The 23,454-nt window shown below is 35.8% G+C and overlaps 1 protein-coding gene across 9 annotated transcripts in view; it reads left to right on the top strand.

Moving 5' to 3' along the window:
- HMGCLL1 (3-hydroxy-3-methylglutaryl-CoA lyase like 1) overlaps positions 1–23,454 on the top strand; it is a 144,930-nt gene that overhangs the window by 81,936 nt on the left and 39,540 nt on the right. Inside the window, exon 8 of one of the 9 annotated variants that reach the window (XM_074333112.1) lies at positions 1,465–1,602. The exons of the other annotated variants lie outside the window; for them this stretch is intronic. Coding sequence (XP_074189213.1) covers positions 1,465–1,587 — 123 coding nt within the window. The 3' untranslated portion in view covers positions 1,588–1,602. Of the gene's footprint in view, positions 1–1,464; positions 1,603–23,454 lie in introns of those variants that run through there. 9 annotated transcript variants of the gene reach the window in all.

Raw genomic sequence — 23,454 nt, 5'->3', positions numbered from 1 at the left:
GTATTAATCCTCTTAAAGCGGTGTCTGCTTTTTTACAACTCCCACATGAAATTGAGTAGGCTGAAATGTGATGGCATTTTGAGGAGTGCAAAGTACAAACATGGTAGAGTGTAATGGTGTAATCACGTAAGTAATACTCTTTTTGATAATTTGGTGCTCTATGAGGAGGAGGTATGGTGCTGAAATAGAGAATATTTTGTTTAGGATGTTTTCCTGATGTTGGCAAGCATACTTTTGAAAGAACCCGCTGGTACTTATCAAGTATATACTATTAGGTGATCAAAATGAAGATATCTAGAAAGTGGAAGATTAATAAGTGTTTATTAAATTCTAATGATAACTCGGTTATTTTGAAAGTATTTATTTAAAAGAATTGATATAAAAAGCATGTTAAAGATATTTTTTTAATTCTAGATTTTTAAACTCAGCTGATATTTTTATTTAACGTCCTTAGAACCCAAGATTTTGACGACTAAAGATAAGACTGTATGAAAGCTTTCTGTTGAAGCTGAAAATCAGTATGTAAAGGTTACTGTTACAGTCCTAAAGTATACAGTTGCTTGGCAGAAGTTAAAAAACATTGCGAAGACCAAGCCCTACAAGGGCTTATTTTGACTTTGTAACATATGTGCACAGATCCTTATTTATTCTCTGGAAGCAGGCAAGGAACATTGTATTGAGTTAGAAGAAAAAAATCATATCCCATGGACTTTGGGGCGTGGGAATTTTGACAATTTTCCTTCCTTAGGTATTTTAGTTTCTAAAACAATAGAGAACTAGGCATCACTTCAGGATTCTGTGTTCAGCTGCAACTGTAACTTATTAAGTGTTTCTGACCAGCAAGTTTCTAAGTTCCTGAAGAGGTGTGTCTCAGTCTCTCTCTCTCTCTCTCTCTCTCTCTCTCTCTCTCTCTCTCTGTCTCTGTCTCTGTCTCTGTCTCTGTCTCTGTCTCCTGCCCTCCTCCCCCATCCCCTCTCCCTCTCGTTTCTCTGTATGGACATATCCTATGTATGGTAACACTTTGAGTCATATTTTATTCCTGTAGCCTATTTATTATATAATGAATGTTAGTTTAGTTCTTTTGGGATACAGGGTTACAGTGCAAAGTCTGGGAACCCAAACCTCTGCTTCTGGACAGCCTGCCTCTTGACAATGCCCGTGTTAAAAATATTGCTGATGCCATATTGTAATTTTAATAGTTAAAGAAGGCCCGTCTGAGTGAGGAAATAGTGTTTAACATCATATCTAAAGAATGAGATGAAAACATCATTTAGTAGATGAAACATCATTTAGGCAAAAGGTTTGGGAGAAGAGAGGATCTTGTCCTAGAAACGGAAAGAAAACCAGTATATTCAGAGGAGAAACGAAGCATTATAATAGTTGCAGAATCAGTTGAATTACATGGTCTCTATTTACAAAGAGATGAGGACTGAAATCCTGGGGCATTTGCCCATCCTGTAACAGCAACCAGCAAGCAAGATGGGGAGCATGGATGAGAACCTATATAGGGCTGACATGCCTCAAGTACCCCACCCTCAGTCAAAGGATGAACCAGCAAGAATTCTGCCTCCCAAAGGGAGAAGGTAAGCACATTCATTCTCATGGTCTTGGCTGAGTGGAGGAGAAATAGTCTCCCTTTATCCTGTATAACCTTTTGCCACCCCTCAGGTGGGTTTAGGGTTGAAATTCCCATTGCCTGCTGAACTTGAAAGAGCCAAGCTGAAGAGGCTGTGGATTAGCGGCCCCTTCAGGTGCCAAGAGCCTTTTCTGAAGGAACATATCTTCAACTTAAGCCCAACAATATTGAGTGTGTGTGTGCGTACATGTGTATTCTACTCTTCAGCAGCTCCTGTGGTAGTTAGCAGGCAGTGTGACTATAAACATCTGTTCTGTTACTATGCGCCTATGATCTACGCGTACATGGAGGGCAGGAAGGCAGCAGGGAGGCTAGGGGCCTGGGGGGCCGTAGTGTCCTTCATGTGGTGTTGCATTGCCTCAGAGCTTGTTATAGTCACAGTGTAAATAGGTGAAGAGGGTGGCAGTGGCTTGGGTAATAAGCAACATGACATTAAGCCGCAGAGGCTAGTATAAATGAACAATTGAGGGAATGATCGGAAAGTAGAAATCTGATGAGGAAGCTAAATGTTGGAGTTACAGAGTTTTTTTTCTCTTTTCTGCCATCCACTTTCATATAGTTTAATAAGCCAGTGACAACTTAAGAAATATATATTGCTGCTTTCTTTGAGACTGTGTGTAGCTGAGACAATCTTTCAATGCTTTAGATTTTTTATGTTGATAAAGATAGTCCAATGCAGTGCGAGGATGTCATTACAAACATGTATACTGGTCGCCAGCAACACCGAGTAAGGGAGCGTCCACTGGTGCCTTCTCTTTTCTCACTTCCCATCCCTTCCACAGTAGCAACATCATCAACAGTGGGGGAGGAAAAAAAAAATCTTAAAAAAAAACAAAAACTGTCAGTGTTTAAATAGAAGGGAAATCAGAGCAAGTTTCACTTCATTATGAACAGGGCTAACCTTGGCTTCAGGAAGCAGTTGCCATACTTCATTTTTGAAAGTGAAATCTTTGAAGTGGCTTCTAGTAAAATTGGTGGATGTGGAGTGGATATCATTTGCTTTAATTTAGGGCTTGAGAAACAATTTACAGCGTTCCAAACTGGAAGTTAATATTAAGGCAAGCAGACATGTAATAAGTGGAAACTTGGCGACATGGTAGGAAACAAATGCGAGTTATAAATAGAACATGCCCCTATGTCTGGAAAGCACATACTAGTCATGTAGTAGAGGGTAGTAGAGGGATTTTTCTTGGGTTTCCAGATTTTATTGTACTTTTTAATGACATATACATATGACTTATGGGACTGTAGATGGTTATATGGAAGTCAAGAATTTGTAATTATCAGATAAATTTAATACAGAGAAATAATTCTGAGACTACAGATTTACGTGTGGAATATTCATAACAACTGAAAACCAAAGGTAAAGAAAATGAGGTGACAAAATGTACATTTTAGTAGTAAAAGAAACATATATAGCCAAATATACTTGTCTGAATTTTGTATGTAAACATTGAGCTTCACCTTCCTATATATTCCCAAGGACCTAAGTAAAACACCAGTGAACAAATTGTTTAATCTGCTTAATACCAAACAATCGTACAGTCTCTATTTTTTTCCACTCAAATCATCTGAGTCTTCATAATTGGGTAAAAACAGAATAAACCAAATGAGATCCAATACCACAAAAACAGTACCATATTAATTGGTAGCATACCGACAAAACACAATAGGAAATATTTAGCTTTCTCCTGAACAAATATGATGTGCCTTTTTTCTCCTAAATTTAATAGACCTTTAGTTTAATGTGCCTTTCCTCATAATGTTTTCCATGTGTTTATTATTCTCTTTTAGAAAAACAAAATCATTTACCTAATTTTTACATCAAAGCACTTCTTTTGTATAGTGACTCTTACTAAGCCATATTTAAATGCTACCACACAGCAAACACTTGTTTTTGAGGTTCTCAAGAATTTTTTAAAATGCTAATCACTAACCAGATGAGTCTGCTTCTCAGTTCTGTATCTGTAGAATGCATACAATTGAAATGAGATGGAGAGTTCCTAGAACAATTGCCTTGGTAATAATACATTTAGGTAATATTATTATTGCAGTCATTATAATTAAAACCACTAGTAATATTAATAGTAATAATAACTTTATTATACAAGTTGTTTGTGAGTAGAGACAGGAGGCATAAAGCATTGTATTACAAAGGTGTTCACAAATACACGCATTAGATATTTTCATTCCTTCAACATCTTTTAAAGAGCCAAATAGAAATTAATGAGCAAGAAAGAAAAGAAAAAAATTGGAAGACCCTACAAATATTTCACAAAATGTATCATTAATTTATTCAACAAATATTTATTTTATCAGACACTGTCATGGATCTTAGAATCAGATGTTAAAGTTTCTAAGAGATACTGCTGTAAGGCAACTGTTTTAGTTCAACTCAGTATTGCCAGAAGCTTTTTGATTATTGAGTAGGTTTTGTTTGTTTGATTGTTTGCTTGTTTTTGCTACACAATGAACTTTCTCCAGCATGGTATTCTGTTGGAAAATGTTCTCATAGGGAGATTGGATGATGTGTAAGTTATCATTAAAAGAAAAAAAAAAAGAGGAAAATGATTCCAACAGTAATTTAACACTGTACAAATTTCAAGTCTGTGTAAGCTGAGTTCCTGAGCCATAAAAGTCAATGAGAAAAAAATGATAAACTACCTCTCCAATTTTTTTTCACCTGAGGTTGGATTGCTTATATCAGTGATGAAAAATGAGTAAACATTTGAATAATTTTGTTTTAATTTGTATCTCCACCATATTTTTATTAATATAAACTTCTCTATGATTTTGGCAATATGTGATCTGTCAGGTTTTTTGTTTAGAGATAATATAATTTTATCTGTTTCTATGTATACACAGGTATGTCGGGTAGTTGCATAAAGCTGCTTCTGAGCTAAATGGCATTTTAAACTGGCATTCAATTAATCAACATTTCAAAATAACACAGGGAATTAAACTATAATATGCTAAAATGGAAGTATTTAATCTTTATTAAATGGATTATGCCTAGAACATAAGCTTGAAGCACACCACGAAAGAAAATATCTCCAAAACTGCTATGCTGATCAAATGGGCAAATGTTATAAAAATTGATTGTTTTTTTTCTCTACTTAAAAAAATTCTAATAGGCAGAAGAGTAAGAAAAAAAGAACATTGAATTTATCAGCAGAAAGTTTGGTTTTGTTTGTTTTAAATACGGTTTAACTTTTTTTTTAAATCATTGATTCCCCACCTATGTCGGCTCCTTTAATTTACAGTTGATTGACTGAGATAAAAGAGTATGCTTAGGGAACAATATTTATATCTCGTGAGATCTGTTACCAGAAGGCACAGCTCATAGGACACAGGAAAATCCCTAAGACATATTAGATAGAATATCTTCATTGCGACCTAGAGATTGAGTAGGTCAGAGGTGGAGACCTGGAAAGCAAGTGTACACAGAGAAATAGAGTCAAGGACCATGCAACTCAGAGGAAGTAGAAAGTGGAGAGCTGAGCAGAAAGTGATGACTTTTCACTCACCGTGAAGCTAAGTTGTGCTTTTACTTCATATTCTTGAAATTTCCCAGTGTCCTCCCAATGGGTACTTCTTTTTTTCATTTAAGAATTGCAGACAACATTATGCTGAGACACTGACTTTTCTATTATCTATAAATAATACTGGAAAAGTCTCATATTTTTCTCTATTCCCATTTCCTCATATACAAAATTCTGTTACACTAGAAGATATTCATATGAACGTTTTAATTAAATTTTCAATTTAAAGCCCAAATTCAGTAGAAGGAAGGAAATAATGAAAATTAGAGCAGAAATAAATGAAATATAGAACAAAAAGACAATAGAAAAAAATTAATGAAACTAAGACCTAATTCTTTGAAAAGATAAAATTAACAAAGCAGATATAATCAAAATAATCTTGTTTGCTTTTCCTAGCAATTTTGACTTTATTAGTGTGACCATATTATTCTAATAATTAGATTAATAGGTGTTTCCTAGTCTTTACCTCTGATTGTACTAAGTAATGTTTTTTTCCTGCTCTGAGCTGTTATTTTCTTTGCACATAATAATTCAAGTTTGTTTGTTCAAATTTGTATTAAATTTATTGGAATGGCATTGGTTAGTAAAATTTCATAGGTTTCAAGTGTACATTTCTATAATACATAATCTCTATATATATTGTATTGTGTTTTCACCACTCAGAGTCAGTTATGCTTCCATCACCAAATATTAAATAATGTTAGTTTTGAATCAGGACGACAGACTCATCCTGGTTAATTTCACCTTTAAAAAATAACCATTCTTAATTTAACATGAATCCTTGTTGCTTATATCACTTTCAGGAAAGAAATAACATAATCATACAATTTTTATCTTACCAGTCTAGTTTTTTAAAACTTAATTTTGGATTTTTTATTATTGGTAGGGGTTGGGGCCAACATATGGTTCTTTCCTTGGCATAAGACATGGAAATTTCAAAAATCAGTACCTTTTCGAGCACCACTGTTACCCATTGCATAAATGTCTCAGTTTATTGTTTTAATCTTGATTTCAATATCTTGTTTTCAACCAAGTACTTGTCACATCTCTCTCAACACATGTGGCTTTAATTTGGAAATCTTGTTCTTTTGCCCTTTTGTTTGTATTAAAACACATTAAGTTTTTCATTTTCTATTTTACTTTCAGGTTTCTTTTTTCTCAGTTTTTTCCTCTTGAAAATTCATATTTACAAGGAAGCATTATGCACACATACTCTTATCCCTGAATATGTTGACAAAGACCTTTTCCTTTAGAATTCTGGTTTGAAATTGGTTAGTTTGGTAATGAACAAAGTATTATCCTCATGATTGTTTTTTGGTTTATTTTAATGTAACTGGTGAATGGTTAGATGGCCAGCACTACACACACACACACACACACACACACATACACACACACACACCAGATTGAACCACTGATAACCATAATAGCCAAAATTAGTTTGAACAACTTTTTCAAATGGTTCCAAATACTTCTAGTTCTGGGTTTGTACTAGTTGGAGTAATACACAGTTAGATCCCAGTGGCTCATTTTTATAAAATTACTTCTCACTTTAGAATACCAAACGTATTTACTAGTATTAGTTAAGATTACTTTCAAGATTGAAAGGTGGTGGAGGAGGGGTTTAATAAGTACAGGTCTAAGATGTGGAATCCCAATCTGGAAGCTACAGAATTTTTTCCACATTTATATTTAAATCTCTTCACTATAGAACAGAATATAAAATGGAAATTATGCCTATCAATTTTGACCATTTAGAACAGTTTTATGAATTATTTAAAAATTTAACCAAAAATTATTTATTGGCTACCTTCTGTGTGATAGCCTCTCTGTTACTAGGTATAATAGACAGTAAAGACACAGGATAAAACCACCATCCCTTTACGCAATAATTTTTTCATCTCTCAAAATGTGGAAATTATGTAAAATTGCTTAAGCAATTAAGTAATTTTTCACCTAAGGTATACGTTTAAGTTAACTGACTTAAGTTTTCAAAATCTGTATAAATTATAAAAACTAAAAGAATAAAGTTATGGTTACATATTTCTACTAAACACTTCAAATTAAGTAAATTTTTAATAATGTTTTTCCAGCTTTATTGAAATATTATTGACATACATCACTATATAAATTTAAGGTATACACCGTTGGTTTCACTTACATATGTTGTGAAATAATCACAAAAATAAACTTAGCATCTACCACTGCATATAGATACATTGAAAAGAAAAAGCAAAAAAGGACTTTTTTCCCCTTGTGATGAGAATTCTTAGGATTTACTCTCTGAACAACTTTCATACACACACACACACACACACACACACACACACACACACACACACACATATATACAGAGGGTGCCAAATAAATGTGTGCACATTTTAAGAAGCGGAAAAAACTATTAAAATTGTAATACTCAATAGATACCGATAACAAAAGATGAGTAGAAGTCATGTGTACACATTTTTGTTTTTGGCACACCCAGTATATATCTAATTTGAACAGCAAAGTGCTCTTGTACTGGGAAGGATGAATATATGAGTAAGCTTAAATTACTGACCTTGGAGAGTTTCCAGTAGAAGCAGAGTTTCAAGCAAAATCCCAGGAATCCAGGGAAGACCCTGTTTACCCCAAACTTGAGACAGTTTTTTCGTTTTGTTTATATACTTTCACTGGCAATGTACGGTCACTAGATATATTAATTAGGGATGATTTGATTAATGCCTTGTTTTAGGAAGTTTACTCCAAATTCTGTGTGGAGGATGGACTGGTATGATTTGGGTGCTAGAGATGAAAAGGCAAAGTTATAGAGAGCAGAGATAGACCCTGGGGAGAAGTGATAAATGAGAGAAAAGACAAAATGAAAGACACATATGAGAGATATTGTTCCAATTCACAAGTGGGGCTAAGAATTGCTTCTACGTGAGTATATGTAAGGTGAAGGTGGTAAAGCATAAAGGTTAGGAAGAGGGGAACAGGGTAATCACTCTGAGACTGCAAATTAGGAAAAACAGGTGATATCATTAGATTATCTGATGTCTCCAGGGCATTGCTAGCTTTGTGAAAACAAATCCAGGGACCTGTTCATGCGCGTCATCCATATTTCATGAAATTATGTTTCACAGGGCCACAGCCATTATGCAGAGTTACCCCTCAAAATACAGTGGGAATAATTCCTCAGGGCTTCTCATAGTCCCTCAGGCAAGGAGACTTCTGGGAGCTCTGCCTGCCAAATAATATAGCATGTATACAAGTATAGTCAAACCTAAATTCTACATTTATTGCTTATTTGTTGATTAAAGCAGTTATAAAGTTTACTGGCTGGCTCTTGGGTTTAATGGTTGAGTTTCGTTTTTCAGTTTTATTGAGATATAATTGACATGCATCATTGTATGAGTTTCAGGCATCCAGCATGGTCTGATTTTACCTATATTGTGAAATGAGTTTACTTAGTAAATTTACTTAATATAACATGTCATTAAATATAATTAACAATAAGTTTACTTAAATTTTCCTTAGTATCCATCATGTCAGATACAGTAAAAATGGTAAGAAAAAAAAGAAAAGAAAAATGAGTGCTCTTAGGATTTACACTTAACTGTCCTATATATTATACAACAGTGGTGGTAACTACAGTCAGCATGTCATATATTACATCCCTGATACTTATTTATCTTACAACTGGAAGTTTGTGTTTTTTGACCAACTTCCTCCACTTTATCTTGTCCCTACCCATCACCTACGGTAACCAATCTAATCACTTTTTCTGAGTTTGGTGGAGATTTTTTTCTTAGATTATATATTTAAGTGTGATCATAGTCTTTGTATTTCTCTGTTTAATTTTTTCGACTGAGCATAATGTTTCATTTTTATAGTTGAATGATATTCTGTTATGTGTATATACACACTATTAACACACACCACAATTTTTTTATCCATTCACTCATCTGTGGACTTGTATACATTGCGTCTCGATTGTGTTCCTTTGATCTATGTGTCTGTTTTTGTGCCAGTATCATAGTGTTTTGGCTATTATAGCTTTGTAATGTACTTTGAAATCAGGAAGTGTGATGTCTCCCATGTTGTTCTTTCTCAAGATTGTTTTGGCTGCTTGGAGTCCTTTGTGGTATTATATAAAGTTTTGGATTTTTTTTCTTCTGTAAAAATGCCATTGGAATTTTGATAGGTATTGTATTAAATGTATAGATGGCTTTGGTTAGTATGAACGTTTTAACAATATTAATTCTTTGAATCCATGAACACAGGATACATTTCCACTTATTTGTGTTTTTTATTTCTTTCATCAGTGTCTTCTGGATTTCAGAGCAGAGATGTTTCACTTCCATGGTTAAGTTTATTCCTAAGTATTTTATTATTTTTTATGCTATTGTAAATAGGATCAATATTTTTAATTTATTTTCTGTATAAAAACACTACTGATTTTTGCATGTTAATTTTTTATCCTGAAACTTTACCAAAAAACAGACCTAATCAACAAATTCAGTAGAGTCTTTAGGATTTTCAATATATGAAATCATGTCAGTTGCAAATAGAGACAATTTTACTTCTTCCTTTCCAATTCTGATGCCTATTTTGTTTTGTTTTTTTCTTGCATGATTGCTCTGGCAAGGACTTCCATTACTATGTTTAATGGGAGTGATGAGAGTGGGCACCCTTGTCTTATTCCTGACTTTAGAGGAAAAGCTTTCAACCTTTCTCTATTAAGCATGATGTTAGCTGTGGGCTTTTCATATACGGTCTGTATTATGTGGAATATGTTCCTTTTATCCGTAAATTGTTTTTCTTTTTCACAGTCAAGTGTTGAATTTTATCAAATGCTTTTTCTGTATCTACTGAGATGATCATATGATTCTTTCTTTATGGTATTAATGTGATATATCAAATTGATTGGTTTGCAGATGTTGAAAACTCCTTGCATCCCAGGTATAAATCTCACTAGATCATGAAGAATTGTCCTTTTAATGTGCCATTGAAATTGATTTGCTAATACTTTACTAAGAATTTTTGCATCTATATTCATCAGGAACATTGGTTTGTAGTTTTTTGGGAGTGTCCTCTTCTAGCTTCAGTAAATCAAAGTAATGCTGGCCTTGTAAAATGTGTTTGAGTGTTCTCTTCTCACTCATTTTTTGGAAGTGTTTGAGAAGGATTGGCATTGAGTCTTCTTTAAAAGTTTGATGAAATTCATCAGTGAACTTATCTGGTCCTTGGCTTTTCTTGGTGGAAGGTTTTTGATTATCGATTCAATCTCCACACTAGTAATTGATTTATTCAGACTATCCATTTCTTCTGATTCTGTCTTGTTTATGTTTCTAAGAATTTTTCCATTTCTTCCAGTTTGTTGACATATAGTTGTTCATAGTAGCGTCCTGTGATCCACTATATCTCTGTGATAATGTCTCCTTTCTTCATTTATAATTTTGTTCATGTGTCCTTTCCCTTTTGTATTTGGTTAAGTCTAGCTAAAGATTAATCTTTTGTTTTAGTCTTTTCAAAGAGCCAAGTCTTAGTTTTATTAATCTTTTTTATTGTTTTCCTGTTCTTTATCATTTATTTCTTCTCTGGTCTTTTTATTTCCTTCTTCCTGCTAACTTTGGGCTCACTTTGTTCTTTTTCTAGTTTTTTTAAGCTGTAGAGTTAAGTTTTGTGTTTTTTGTGTTTGTTTGTTTTAATCTTCTTAATGTAGACATATATTACTATGAACATCCCTTTTTGAACTGCTTTTGCTTTATCTCTTAAATGTTGGTATGTGATCCCTTTTTTTTGTTTGCTTTTTTTTTTTTTGGTCTCAAGATACTTTCTCATTTCTCCTTTAATTTCTTCGTTGGTCCATTGACTTTTCTGGAGAGTGTTAATTTCCATGTATTTGTGAATTTTCCAGGTTTCCTTTGGCATTGATTACCACCAGTGTCCTACCACTGTGGTCAGAGAAGATACTTGGTATGGTTTTAAAATCTTGTATTTGATAAGACTTGTTTCATGGCCTAATATATGACATCCTAGAAAATGTTCCATGTGCACTTGAGAAGAATGTGTATTTTGCTACTGTTGGATAGAATGTACTGTATATGTCTGTTAGGTTCATTTGAGCTAGAGTTTTGTTCAAGTCCTGACTCATTGATTAATTGCAATGTTTTCTTCTTTTTTACTTACTCTGTGGGATTTTTCTATACATAAGATCATATTATCAGCACATAATGAAAATTGCACTTTTTCGTTTCTGATTTGGATGCCTTTTATTTCTTTGTCTTGCTTAATTGCTATAGGTAGGACTTTTAGTATTTTATTGAATAGATGTGGTTAATGTGGGACTCCTTATCTTGTTTCTGACCTTAGAGGGAATGCTTTCAGTTTTTCTCCATTGCGTATAATATTAGTTGTGGGTTTGTTGTATATACAATTTTATATTTGAGGTATGTTTCCTCTATAACCAATCTGTTCTTTTTTTATCATAAAAGGATATTGTATTTTTTGCTAAAGGCTTTTTCTGTATTTATTAGGATGATCATATGATTTTTATCTAGTGGTAGTAATCATCCTGAGGTTTTGTTCGCCTGGGGATGCATTTATTTCTCCTTCATAGCTGAAGGATAAGTTTGTTAGATAGTATATTCTTGGCTGGCAGTTTTAATCTTTCAATATTTTGATTATGTCATTCCACTTTCTCCTGGCACATAGAGTTTCTTTTGAGAAATGTGTTGGTAGCCTAATGGGGGTCCATTGTAGATTACTGGGGTTTTTTGCCCCTGGGTACCCTTAAATTTCTGTGTCCTTGATCTTTCACAGGTTTAATATAATATGTGTTAGAGAAGGTCTTTTTTGCATTGAGACAATAAAACTTACCGTTAGCTTTGTGGAGCTGTGTATATCTAGTTCCTTCCCCAGATTTGGGAAACTCTTAGCTATTATTTCTTCAAATAAACTATCTGTCCACATCTCCCTCTCTTCTCCTTCTGGAACACCCATTTTTCTTATGTTGTCTTTTCTAATGGAGTCTAATAGCTCTCATAGGGTTTCTTTACTTTTTAAAATTTTTCTCTATATTCTTTCACCTGAATAATTTTTAGATTTCTATTTTCCAGCTCACTAATTTTCTCTTCCATCTAGTCTGCTCTATTTCCAATGCATTCTTTTCATTTATTGAGTGCTTCAGCTTCAGAATTTCTGTTTCGTTCATTTTTAGAATTTCAATTTCTTTGGTAAAGTATGCATGATGTTAACTTTATTATGGAGATCATTTTATTGGCTTTCTGAATTATCTTGTAGATCATTGAATTTCTTTGTAACAGCTATTTTGATGACAATATTCTGTCTTTGGATTCGATTGCTGGAAATTTTTCATTTGCTTTTTGTGGCACCATGTTACCGTGATTTTTCCTGCTGTTTGATGAAAAGTACCTCTGCTGCCACATTTGAAGTAGTGAATGGGTTTCTTATTTAGGCAAGGTTTTGTTTACTCTGATTTAACAGTTCAACAGGTTGATAACTATTAGGTTGGTACAAAAGTAATTGTGGTTTTTGCAATTATTTTTAACCTTTTAAAGTGCAATTACTTTTGCATCAACCTAATAGGAGCCTTCCTTTTGATTTCCAGAATGGGGGCATGATAGCACACGTTTTTGGTTGCTCTTACCAGAACTGCATCACTACTAAGGTTGGGAGCATGCATATTTAATTAAGTGCGCACATACACACTAAAAACATCTTCACTCTCTCCCTCCTCTGCCAGAAAGGTCACATTGTACTACTGCCAGACCTGTCTCTGCTGCCACTGGCTCTGCCAGCCTCCAGTCACTCCACTGAGATCCAGTAAACCTACTTTCAGGTACATGGATGGACCTGGTTACCTTTTATGCTGTGCTGAGGTGCTTTTTATAGTTATGGATGTTCAATTAGTCATAAATGGAGAGAAAAACAAAATGACTCAGGCCACTATGATACTAGTGTCATTCCTCTCTTCTTTTGGCATTTCCTTAATATAAATTTGTTTCTTTCCATTGTGTCCCATCAGTCCTACGGGATTTCTTTACTCTTTTTCATTCTGTTTTTTTTTTTTTTTTCCCGCCTCTGTTTCGCTAATTTCAAATGTCCTATCTTTCAGGTCTCTAATTCTTCTGCATGGTAGATTTTGCATTTGAAGCTCTGTATTCAATTCTTCAATACAGGTATTGTGTTTTTCAAATGTAAGATTTATGATTTTTATGGTTTCTGTTTCTTTGTTGAACTTTTCATTTTGTTCATCGTTGTTTTGTTTTGATTTTAATTTTGGTTACTTGTCTATGTGTTCTTGTGGTTCACTAAACTTCTCTAAGAGGATTATTCCAAAATTTTTTGTCTTGCAGTTCATCCATCTCTGTTTTGTTAAGGACAGTTATTGGAGCTTTATTAGTTTCCTTTGGGTGTCATATTTACCTGATTTTTTGTAATCCTGATTCCCTATGTTGGTTTCTGCACATTTGAACACATGGTCTCCTCTTCCAAACTTTGCCCTTGCACTCTGGCAGAGGCAGTTTTTCACCAGTCACACCATTTTGAGTTTCTGAGCATACCCACTTATTATCTCCTTAGGTAGGTGGTAAGGATGTGGTTAAGATCTGGTTTTGGGTGAGTCAACAGTTCGAGCTCTGAAGGTGGGCGTGGGGGTCATAGCTTGATAGGACTGCTGGTTTGGTTCCCTGCCCAAGAGAGGCTGTAGGATGAGCTCTAAGGTTGCCTGTGTTCTTCTCTTACTAGATGGTCATGACTAGGTATTATACTCAACATTAGGGAGAACTATTAATTAGCTTCTCTGTCCTGGCAAGGCATCAGGACAGGATCCAGGGCCTGTATAGTTCACTGTTTGGGGACCCAATCAGGCAAGAGTGCTCATTGAATATCCCGGTCAGATGGGGAAAGCCATGAACTCAGCTGTCTGTTCAAATTCCACTACAAGCAGGGCTGTTGGAAGGGCGATACAGCTTCCTGTCCACACTGGTAGTTCCCTAGTTAGGCAGGCTGAAGGCTACATTCCTCAAGGAGAGAAGTATGAATTAGTTTCCCTGCCTATCGGCAGCAGGAGAAGCAGAACTAATGACCATATGACCCTTTGTTTTTGGCCTAAACTCAAGCAAACCTACACCCCAAATTCCCTGGCTCAGCAAGACCACTGGCTTTGCTGTGCAGACAAGCTCCGTCTACTCCCTTCCATGCTGGCTTTGCTAAGTTGCACAGCTTCCAGGTGTTCTTACCAGTCCTTCTAGGCAGACTGGGCCCATTTCCAAGCTCTATGGTGGGTGGGGCCTATGACTCAGGTCACATACCCAGGCAAACCAGGCTCTGTGGCCAAAAAAAACTCATTTGATGACCTGTATCAGGCAGACATGCACACCACTGATTTTTCCCTGTCAGAATGCACCACCAGCTTGGTTCTACAGATGAGCAAAGCTGCTGGTTGGGACCACTGCTTGGACTCTGCTGGTAGTAACCTGGTCTGCCAAGAAACAAGTGCTGGTTGTTGCAAGGCCCTTCCTCCTTGTCGGTCCTAATCAGATTTGCAGTGGTTGAGCCCCACCAATTACACTGTGATCCCCATAGGGTGAGACCATAGTAGGGGCTCCTATGACATTACTCACAATACTAGAGGAACTAGAAATCCTCTCTGGGCTTTCTGTTTCCACTGGAGTTACCGTAGGCTAAGGGGAGACCTCGTGGAATGGTGCTGCGCTGGCCACGGATGAGGGAAGCCTTTAGAATGTTGCCATTCTTCATACCCTTTTACAGAGTCTGTCTCGGGTCTGTGGTGCTGGGGTGTGCTTCGGCTACACTCCTGTATTCAAGGATTCTCTCAATGGTGTCTTGTCCATGAATAGTTGTTATTGGTTCTTCTTAGGGGAGCAAAGTCAGGGATGACCTATGTTGCCATCTTAGTGATGTCACTCCTCTTCTTGGTTGGTTTTTAATAGTTAAAAAAGTGTTGATTTTTAAGTACTTGGAAAATGTAGGTAAGTGCAAAGAAAAATGAATTATTTATAATTCCACTATGGAGGGAACATTACTGTTAGTTATGAAATAGGGCATTCTTGTTCATGTGTATAATATACATACACACACACACACACGTATATACAGTCATGTACCACATAATGATATTCCGTTCAGTGAAGGTGGTACCAAAAGATTATAATGGAGCTTAAAAATTCCTATCAGCTAGTGACATTGTAACATTGTACTGCAACATATTACTTAGGTGTTTGTGGTAATGCTGGTGTAAACAAACCTCCTGCACTGCCAGTCACAAAGTATGGCACGTACAATTCTGTACAGTACATAATACTTGATGATCATAAAATAATATGTTAGTGGTTTATGTATTTACTGTACTATGCTTTTTATCATTATTTCAGAGTGTACTTTTTCTACTTATTAAAAAAACATTTGCTATAAAACAGTATGCTGGGTTATGCTGTCACCAGCCTCATATAACCTCATTTACTGCATCCCTGGATTATATCATTTTCTCTTGTGCTTGATTTAATCTCATGTTGTTTTATCCAGTAACGTGGTACAGGCTTGTATCCTAGGAGCAATAGGCTGTACCATGTAGCTTAGTTGTGTAGTAGGCTGTACTATCTAGGTTTGTGTAAGTGCACTCTGTTGTATTCACATGACAAAATTGCCTGATGAGGCATTTCTCCTCAGAACATGTCTCTGTTGTTAAACAGTGCATGACTGTATATATATAATGAAAGAATGTTTTTGATAGTATATTGTGCTAAGTAAACCTGTACCTTTGATTCCTAAATCCTCCCTATGCATACATGTGTGTGCCTGGGGGCAGGTTACAGCATTAACTAGGGTGGTTGGGAAGGTAAGCTTAAGAGTGTTAATCCACTTCTCAGCTGGGAGAAGAGCATTCCAGATAGAGGGAACAGTGATAGCAGAAATTCTGTAGAGATTCTATAGAGATTCTATAGTGTGTCAACAAACAGCCATGTTTCCAGAGGGGCTGGAGTTGTGTGAGGAGAAGAGCATTCTTGTAGGCCATTATAAATCTTTGGCTTTTACTCTGAGTGAAATGCTAAAAAATGGCAGAATTGTAAGTGGATTTGGCATTCATTTTTAAAAGAATCACTCCGGATGCTCTTTTGAGACTAGACTGAAAGGAGGGGCAAAATTAGAATCAGGGAGACAAGAGCCTATTGCAATCATCCAGCTAACACATAACGTTGGCCTGGATCAAGGTGGTAACTACTGAAGTGGTCAGAAGATTCTGGACATATTTTAAAATATGAATTGATTTCATAATGAATTAGATAATGGAGTGCAAAGGGGACAAAAGGATCAAATATGTATCAAAGTCTTCACCTGAACAACTAGAAGGATGAATTGCCATCAACTGAGATGCGGAAGGCTAGGAGTGGATAAGATTTGCGGGTGAAAATCAGTATTTGAGTTTGGGGCACGTTATACTTGAGAAATCTATTAAACATCTAGATAGAGATGTTGAGGAGGCAGTTAGATATATAAGAATGGGTTTTGGGAGAGAAGTCTTTGCTAAAGATACAAATTCAGAAGTAATCAGCATACAGATAGTACTTAAATATCAGGGAATTCATCAGAGGGTAGGTAGAGAAGAAAAGAGGAACAATAATGGAGCACCAAAACATTACAGTATTATGAGACCAGAGAAAAGAGGAGACTGAGGAGATTGAGAAATAGAGACTTTTGAGGCAGGAGAAAACCAAAATAGTCTTGCGTCCTAGACTGTAAAGGAAAAGGTATATACGTACCAAGGAGGAAGCATGATCAAATGCTGGGTAAAGATGAGGACTAGAGATTGATACTTTGTCTTTTCTTTATGGCTTCTGCCTTTGGAATTTAGCTTACAAGGACCTTCAAAACTCTAAAATTATATACAGAATTACCTATCTTTTCTTTGGCTTCATTTCTTATAATTAATTGTATAATCGAACTGTACCATATTTTTATTGATGGTGTAAGGTAGGAATCTATTATTTATATAAATTATCCATGCATTACATAATCTATTCTTTTCTCACCAATACAAAATGTTGAGCTATCACACATACTGTGTTTTTATATTCTCAAGTCTCTCTAGAGTTTCTATTCTATGATTGTATTAGCCGATATTTATTGAATTTTTAAATTGTGTTTTAACTGTGAGAAATTTTGTCCTTATGACAATCCTATGGATAATTTTTATAACTCTTTTTTTTTTACATGAGGCAACAGTAGTTTATAAAGATTAGGTCAGTTTCCTAAAGCCCCCACCTCGAAAGATCATCGAACCGGTATACTAACCCAGTTTATCTTGTCTCTTCTTACACCTTTATATTATATTTTAAACCTAATTGTCATGACTCCTTTATTAGTCTTTTTATTACACCTTATTTTATATACAGTAGTACCTTGGTTTTCGAACATCTCTGTTGACAAACGTTTTGGTTTATGAATGCCGTAAACCCGAAGTAAATGCTTTGGTTTTTTAACACGACTCAGAAATCGAATATGTCACACAGCTTCCCCTGAGTGCAAGATCCTGAGGCCTAGCTGTTGGCTGTTTTCGAATGTTTCATAGCTCGTGGATTGCATTAGAAAACCGAGGTACGATGTATTTATTTGGTCTAATTGAATTTTAACTAAATTTCTCCAAAACCTCATTCCTAAAATATACATTACATTAAATATATAAATTTAGAGAGGATTGACTTAAGAATTTTGTCTCCTCATTCAAGAAATAGCATATTTTCCATTTATTTGGATTATTATTTGTATAAAAATGAAATTTGGTCACCTTCTTTCTGTGGAAAGCCTGCAAATTTAGTTTTCTTCCCTAGTTGAGTATCATTGTAATACGTGTTTTTATTTTTCTTCCTGATTTTGAATTGCTTCTTTCTTGTGTTCTATCAATCTCTCTTTCTCTCTTCATTTAGAAATTGAGTCTCCTCAAGGCTCATTTCCTCACTAATCATGAATATTTCTTCAAATATCTCAGAATATTCTGGTATTCAGTTGTGTTTAAAACATTTAAATTTATTTATATTAAATGTATGAATACCTTGAGCAATTTCTTGGTGAAAAGCTTTCCTTGCAGAATATGGGAAATGTTTATGACATCAATTTCCTGAGGTAAAAACGTTGAGAATTGAAGAGGATGCTTTGAGAATTAGATTCCTTTTACTTTGATCTCATAATAGCTACAGATAACTAAATAAAGCTCACATTTCTTTGTAAAATGTTTTCAGTTCAGTAAACATTCTTAAAGGAAACATTTGCTTCAGTAACTAAAACCCACTGTTTTCATTGAAAGTCCAAATTGAAAGAATACTGTTTCTATTCTATAAGGAGAGAAAATCTTATTTATTTTTCTACATAGACCTTTTGGAACACTTCCTCCTTGAAAATACACAAGGCTTAATAGATCCCAGACCTTAGAGTGAAAAGTATTAGTACCCACATCAGATGTAAAAATGCCAAGTTGCCTATACCAAGTATGCTAAAAAAAGAAAACGGAAAAGAAAAAGAAATATTGAAAAGATGCACTCTTCACGCTTTTGTATTGCTAAGACATAACTCCAATAAAGAGGTAAAGGCAACTTGCTGAATTTTATTCTACTTTATTGTGGCCTCATTTGCTTAAAAATAAAGACACAGAACTCCCCAAGGATTGAGTCCCCAGGGTGTCTGAGATCATGTTAATTGGAAGCAATTGTGATTTAGAAATCTGAATATGTTTGCCAGTGTGGTTATGATATTTGTTTGCTTATTTAAAATCATGTTGTCTTACTGTAGAATTAGGAAACAATAATGTGTTCCTGTCTGAAATTCCAGGTGAGTGAATTCATGTGTGCTATTGATAAGAAGATGTGACTAAATTATGAAGAACTGAAAATGAAGCCACTATTCCTTTAAGGAAATTTTATATGTGCATTGAACAAAAAGTAGAAGCTGGAGCGGGAGGCAGATGAAAAAGAACTTCTTTTGGCCATTTGACTTGAAATATGCAATTGAAAAACACATTAGTAAGGAAATATCTTATGGCAAATATGTATATTGTTTTTGCTTTCAATCTTGGTGCACAATTAGATAAACGTGAGCATTGATGGCACACCTTCTTAAATTATATGAATTCACATGAAAATCCTGCATTGCTGTGGATTTTAAAGAAGGTCTAACTTGGTTATCACAGAAGGCTCATATTCTTGCATGACGGAAATAGGCTGGAACTAAGTTACAGGTAGCCCCGTGAAATAGGGCATGCCCTTTCTAGTTTACATTGAACGGGCAAACTCTAAGATGGTAGATCTGGTTTGCATCTTGTATCCCACTTAATTGTTTCCCTCCTGCAACCATTTGATTTTTAGAAGCCTGATATAAATATTTGAAAGAAGAGAGAGTGGTAGCGGAGTTAGCAAATGGTAAATTGGTAAACAGAATTGTGGACTCCTTATTAATCCAAGGTTCCAAATAGAGACTTTGGTCTTTAGCATGAGTATGGAGAGGAATTCTGGATTAGATTAGTAGAAATTTGGGGTTAAAATGAATTATTTTGAACTATGGTGAGCTGGAGTGAGTAAAAGTAGTAGATCTATACACATACATTTATAATTATTTTTCTGTTTATCCTTTTAATATTCAGGCTTCCACACACTAGTGTTTTCTTTCTTTCTTCTTCTTTCTTTTTCAATTAAAAAAGGCAATCATTAAATTTCTACAAATGAGTTTCTACATTGTATTGACCTGCTATGCTAATACAAAAAGAAAAAAAAACAGCATGGATAGAAAGATAAGATTATATAAGGATCACTTGTGGCTGTATAAATGGAAAGGTTAGAATAAGAGTGGCAGGGGATTTGTAATTTCATGTTCCATGAAAATAGTTCAGGAAATCTATTAAACCTGCTCAGATTTATTAGGATTCCATATTTCAAATAAACCACTCACATAGTACCAGACATATCACAGAACATGTTAAAATGCAGACACATATATAGCACTGAAATAGAAACATAATATAAGGAAAAGTGTGCCATTTCTATGTGTTTCAAATGCCATACGTTCTGATTCAGAACAATAGGATTGGCAAAATAGTAGATGCTAAATCAACAGACAATAAAGATTCCCATAGAAAATGTGGAAAGGCTGGTAAAGAGCCTTCCTGTTGCATAGTCAATGATCCATATATAGAACATGAACTCCTATATCCGTAAACTCACTGTCTTCAGCTGTAAAATAGGAAAGTTGACTGAATGATCTCTGAGATCCCGTTCAGTTTTGATGTTTGTTAATGTCAGAGACACTTAAAGTTATGTATAGTTTAGTTAGAAAATAAAGAAAAAAAAGATACATTAAAGAGACATGAGGACATTTCAGATCCATGGCCTCCCAATTTTTAAATGTAGGTGGAGAGATACAAGTAAAGAATAAATTTATAGAAGATTTTTTTCTCACAATATATTGAACTGATCATGAAAATAAGTTACACGAAGTGAAATACTCTTTCAATAAGTACAGTCCTATGTGAGAAGAGCCTACTTAAGAATTAGTTTAGGCGAGCAATATCACCAAAATGGTGACATAGGTCATTCCTGACTTTGCTCCTCATCGCAAGGAGAACAAGTAACAACTATTCATGGATGAGACACCACTGAAAGGATCCCCAGACATGGGAGTGAGCCTAAAGCAACTCCTCCACCATAGAGACGAAGACAGATGACTTTGGAAGGATAGAGGAATGGCTACACACTGTACTACCCCCCACTCCTAGGCCAGCAGAGCATCATACCTAGACATCCCCAAGCTTATGCGGGTGATATCAGCACCTCCACCTTCCTGTGTGGGTTGCTTTTTAGGGCACCTACTATGTTTTCACCCCACTGGGATCTATAGGGAAATGTACCAGGCTCACCCACTGGGACTCTGATTATGAGGGAGAAGGAGGAGTGGGATGGGGATCAACGACAACCAGCACTGAGATCTTGGAAGACCAAGTTTCTACCCACAGAGCCAAAGTAGTAATTCCAGCCAGGGCTTTGCTTATCTGCAGGACCAAATATGGTGCAGTCTAAACAGTGAACTCGGTGGGGTGGAGGTCTGCTGAATTTCAGTCCCCAAACAGGGAGTTTTACTGGCCCTGGGGCCTGGCCTGCCCACACTCAGGCAGAAGAGCTGAGTCATAACCTCAGCAACTGGGGAACTTGGCTCCTGGATCCTCCCAACCCTAAAGTCTGGTAGGGAAAATGTGGGAGTTGCCTGCAATGGGCTCTTCCAGTCCTACCCAGGTATAAGGCTGAGTTATAGCCTCACCCTACAGAGCACGCCCCCCAGACCTCTCTGACAGGAAGGGCTGGCAAGGGTATCTGCAGGCTTCCTAACCCAGCCACTTTTGAGTCAAGAGAAGACCTGGCTGAGTTGATCGCACCTTGAGAAAAGCCAGTGGCCAGGGAACTTGAGGCACAGACAGGTTTGAGTCAAGACTACAAAGACCAAGAGTGGCCTTGAACCTGCTTCTTCCACTACATCAGGTCAGGGAAACTAATTGTTAGCCCCACTTATTGCTGAATAGAACCTTTAGCTCACCAGATGAGAGAACCTTAGCGGAGCCATGGGAAGCTGAGTAGCCCATCCAACAGCCCTGTGTTCAGTGGCACTTGAGCAGACAGGATAAGCCGTGCCTTTCCCTGTCTGCAGAGCAAAACTGGTGGATCACCTGACCAGGATATTCGGTGCATGCTTTTGCCTGATTGGGTCCCCAAACAGGGAGCCATACAGGACCTGGGTCTTTCTGTGCTGTCCCACCAGGGCAGGGAAACTAATTCTTAGTGCCAACTACTACTAAGTATAGTACCAAGTCACAACTGTCTTAATAAACCTGACCAGAGAATCCAGGCAACCAGAGAGCACAGTCTACAGACTGACTTGGGTAGTGAACCAAGCCAGCAAGCCTAACCAACTGCTCTCAGCCACTGACCTACTCCTATCCTCAGAGCTCAAACAGTTCACTCACCCAAAAATAGACCTTAATAGCAGGTCCCACCTGCCCAAGGATGTTATCAGCAGACATATCCAGAAACCCAAACTGAGGTGATGAAGAATTGTCTCTGCCAAAGCGAACCTGCAATGTCTGCAAATAGAGACCACTTACTCAAATACATAGATACCAACGTAAGGAATCAAGGGTCATTAGAAATCAGGTAAATTTGACCAAAGGGAACTAGTCAAACTCTTACTAACTGACCCTAAAGAAATGGAGATCACTGAAATGTCAGACAAAAAGTTCAGAATAATCCTCTTAAAGAAGTTTAGTGAGCTGCAAGAACATACAGAATATATGGAATTAGAAACCCATCAAAAAAAATCATAGAATTACAAAATACAATAACTGAAAATAATTCAATTGAGAATTTATTCAACCATGCAGAAGAATTAGCTACCTAGGAGATAGGACATTTGCAATTATCAAGTCAAATGAGCAAAAGAAAACAATGGAAGAGAGTAAAGAAAGAATGTAGAACACTTATGGGACAGAATTCAAAGAAACAATATCCCCATTATGATAACGTCAGAAAGAGAAGATAAAGCAACAGATAGTGCATTTAAAATGATGGCTGAAACATTCTTAAACCTGTAGAGAGAAATAGATCTCCGTATCTAAGAGACAGAGCAACCCAAATACTTGTATGCATCTAAACAGCACAGCATCAAAATTCATGAGGCAAAACTTATAGAACTGAAACAAGAAATAGACAAATTCACTATTATAATTCGAGACTTCAAATTCCTTTTTAGTGACTGATAGCTCAAGCAGGCAGAGTATCAGTAGATATAGTTGATATGAACAGCACTGTCAGTCAGTTTATTCTAATTGATGTTTGTAGACTCCATCCAATGACAGCAAAATACATATTAATAATGATTTTAATAACAGGATAAATTGGGTATGGTAATAGAGTTTAGGTTAATATGGTACCTCTCTGTACTAACTTCACCATTTTTTTCAGCAAATCTAAAACTTCCATAAAATAGAAAGTTTATTAAAAGCAAAAGGACATTATGAGAGTAAAAAAAGCCACCATGTGGGGAAAGATATTTGGAGATCATATATTTGACAAAGGCATAGTATACTGAATACATATAGAACTGCTACTAAACTATGAAAAAGTAAAGATTAATAATCCAATAGAATAATGGTCAAATGACTTGAGGAGACATTTCACAAAAGAAGGTATGCTAATGACCATTAAGTTACTCAACATC

This window comes from Rhinolophus sinicus, linkage group LG05, assembly GCF_036562045.2.
Source record: "Rhinolophus sinicus isolate RSC01 linkage group LG05, ASM3656204v1, whole genome shotgun sequence".
Lineage (NCBI taxonomy): Eukaryota > Metazoa > Chordata > Mammalia > Chiroptera > Rhinolophidae > Rhinolophus > Rhinolophus sinicus.
The sequence above is the reverse complement of the archived record's forward strand: the minus strand, read 5'-3'. Positions and strand labels throughout refer to the sequence as shown.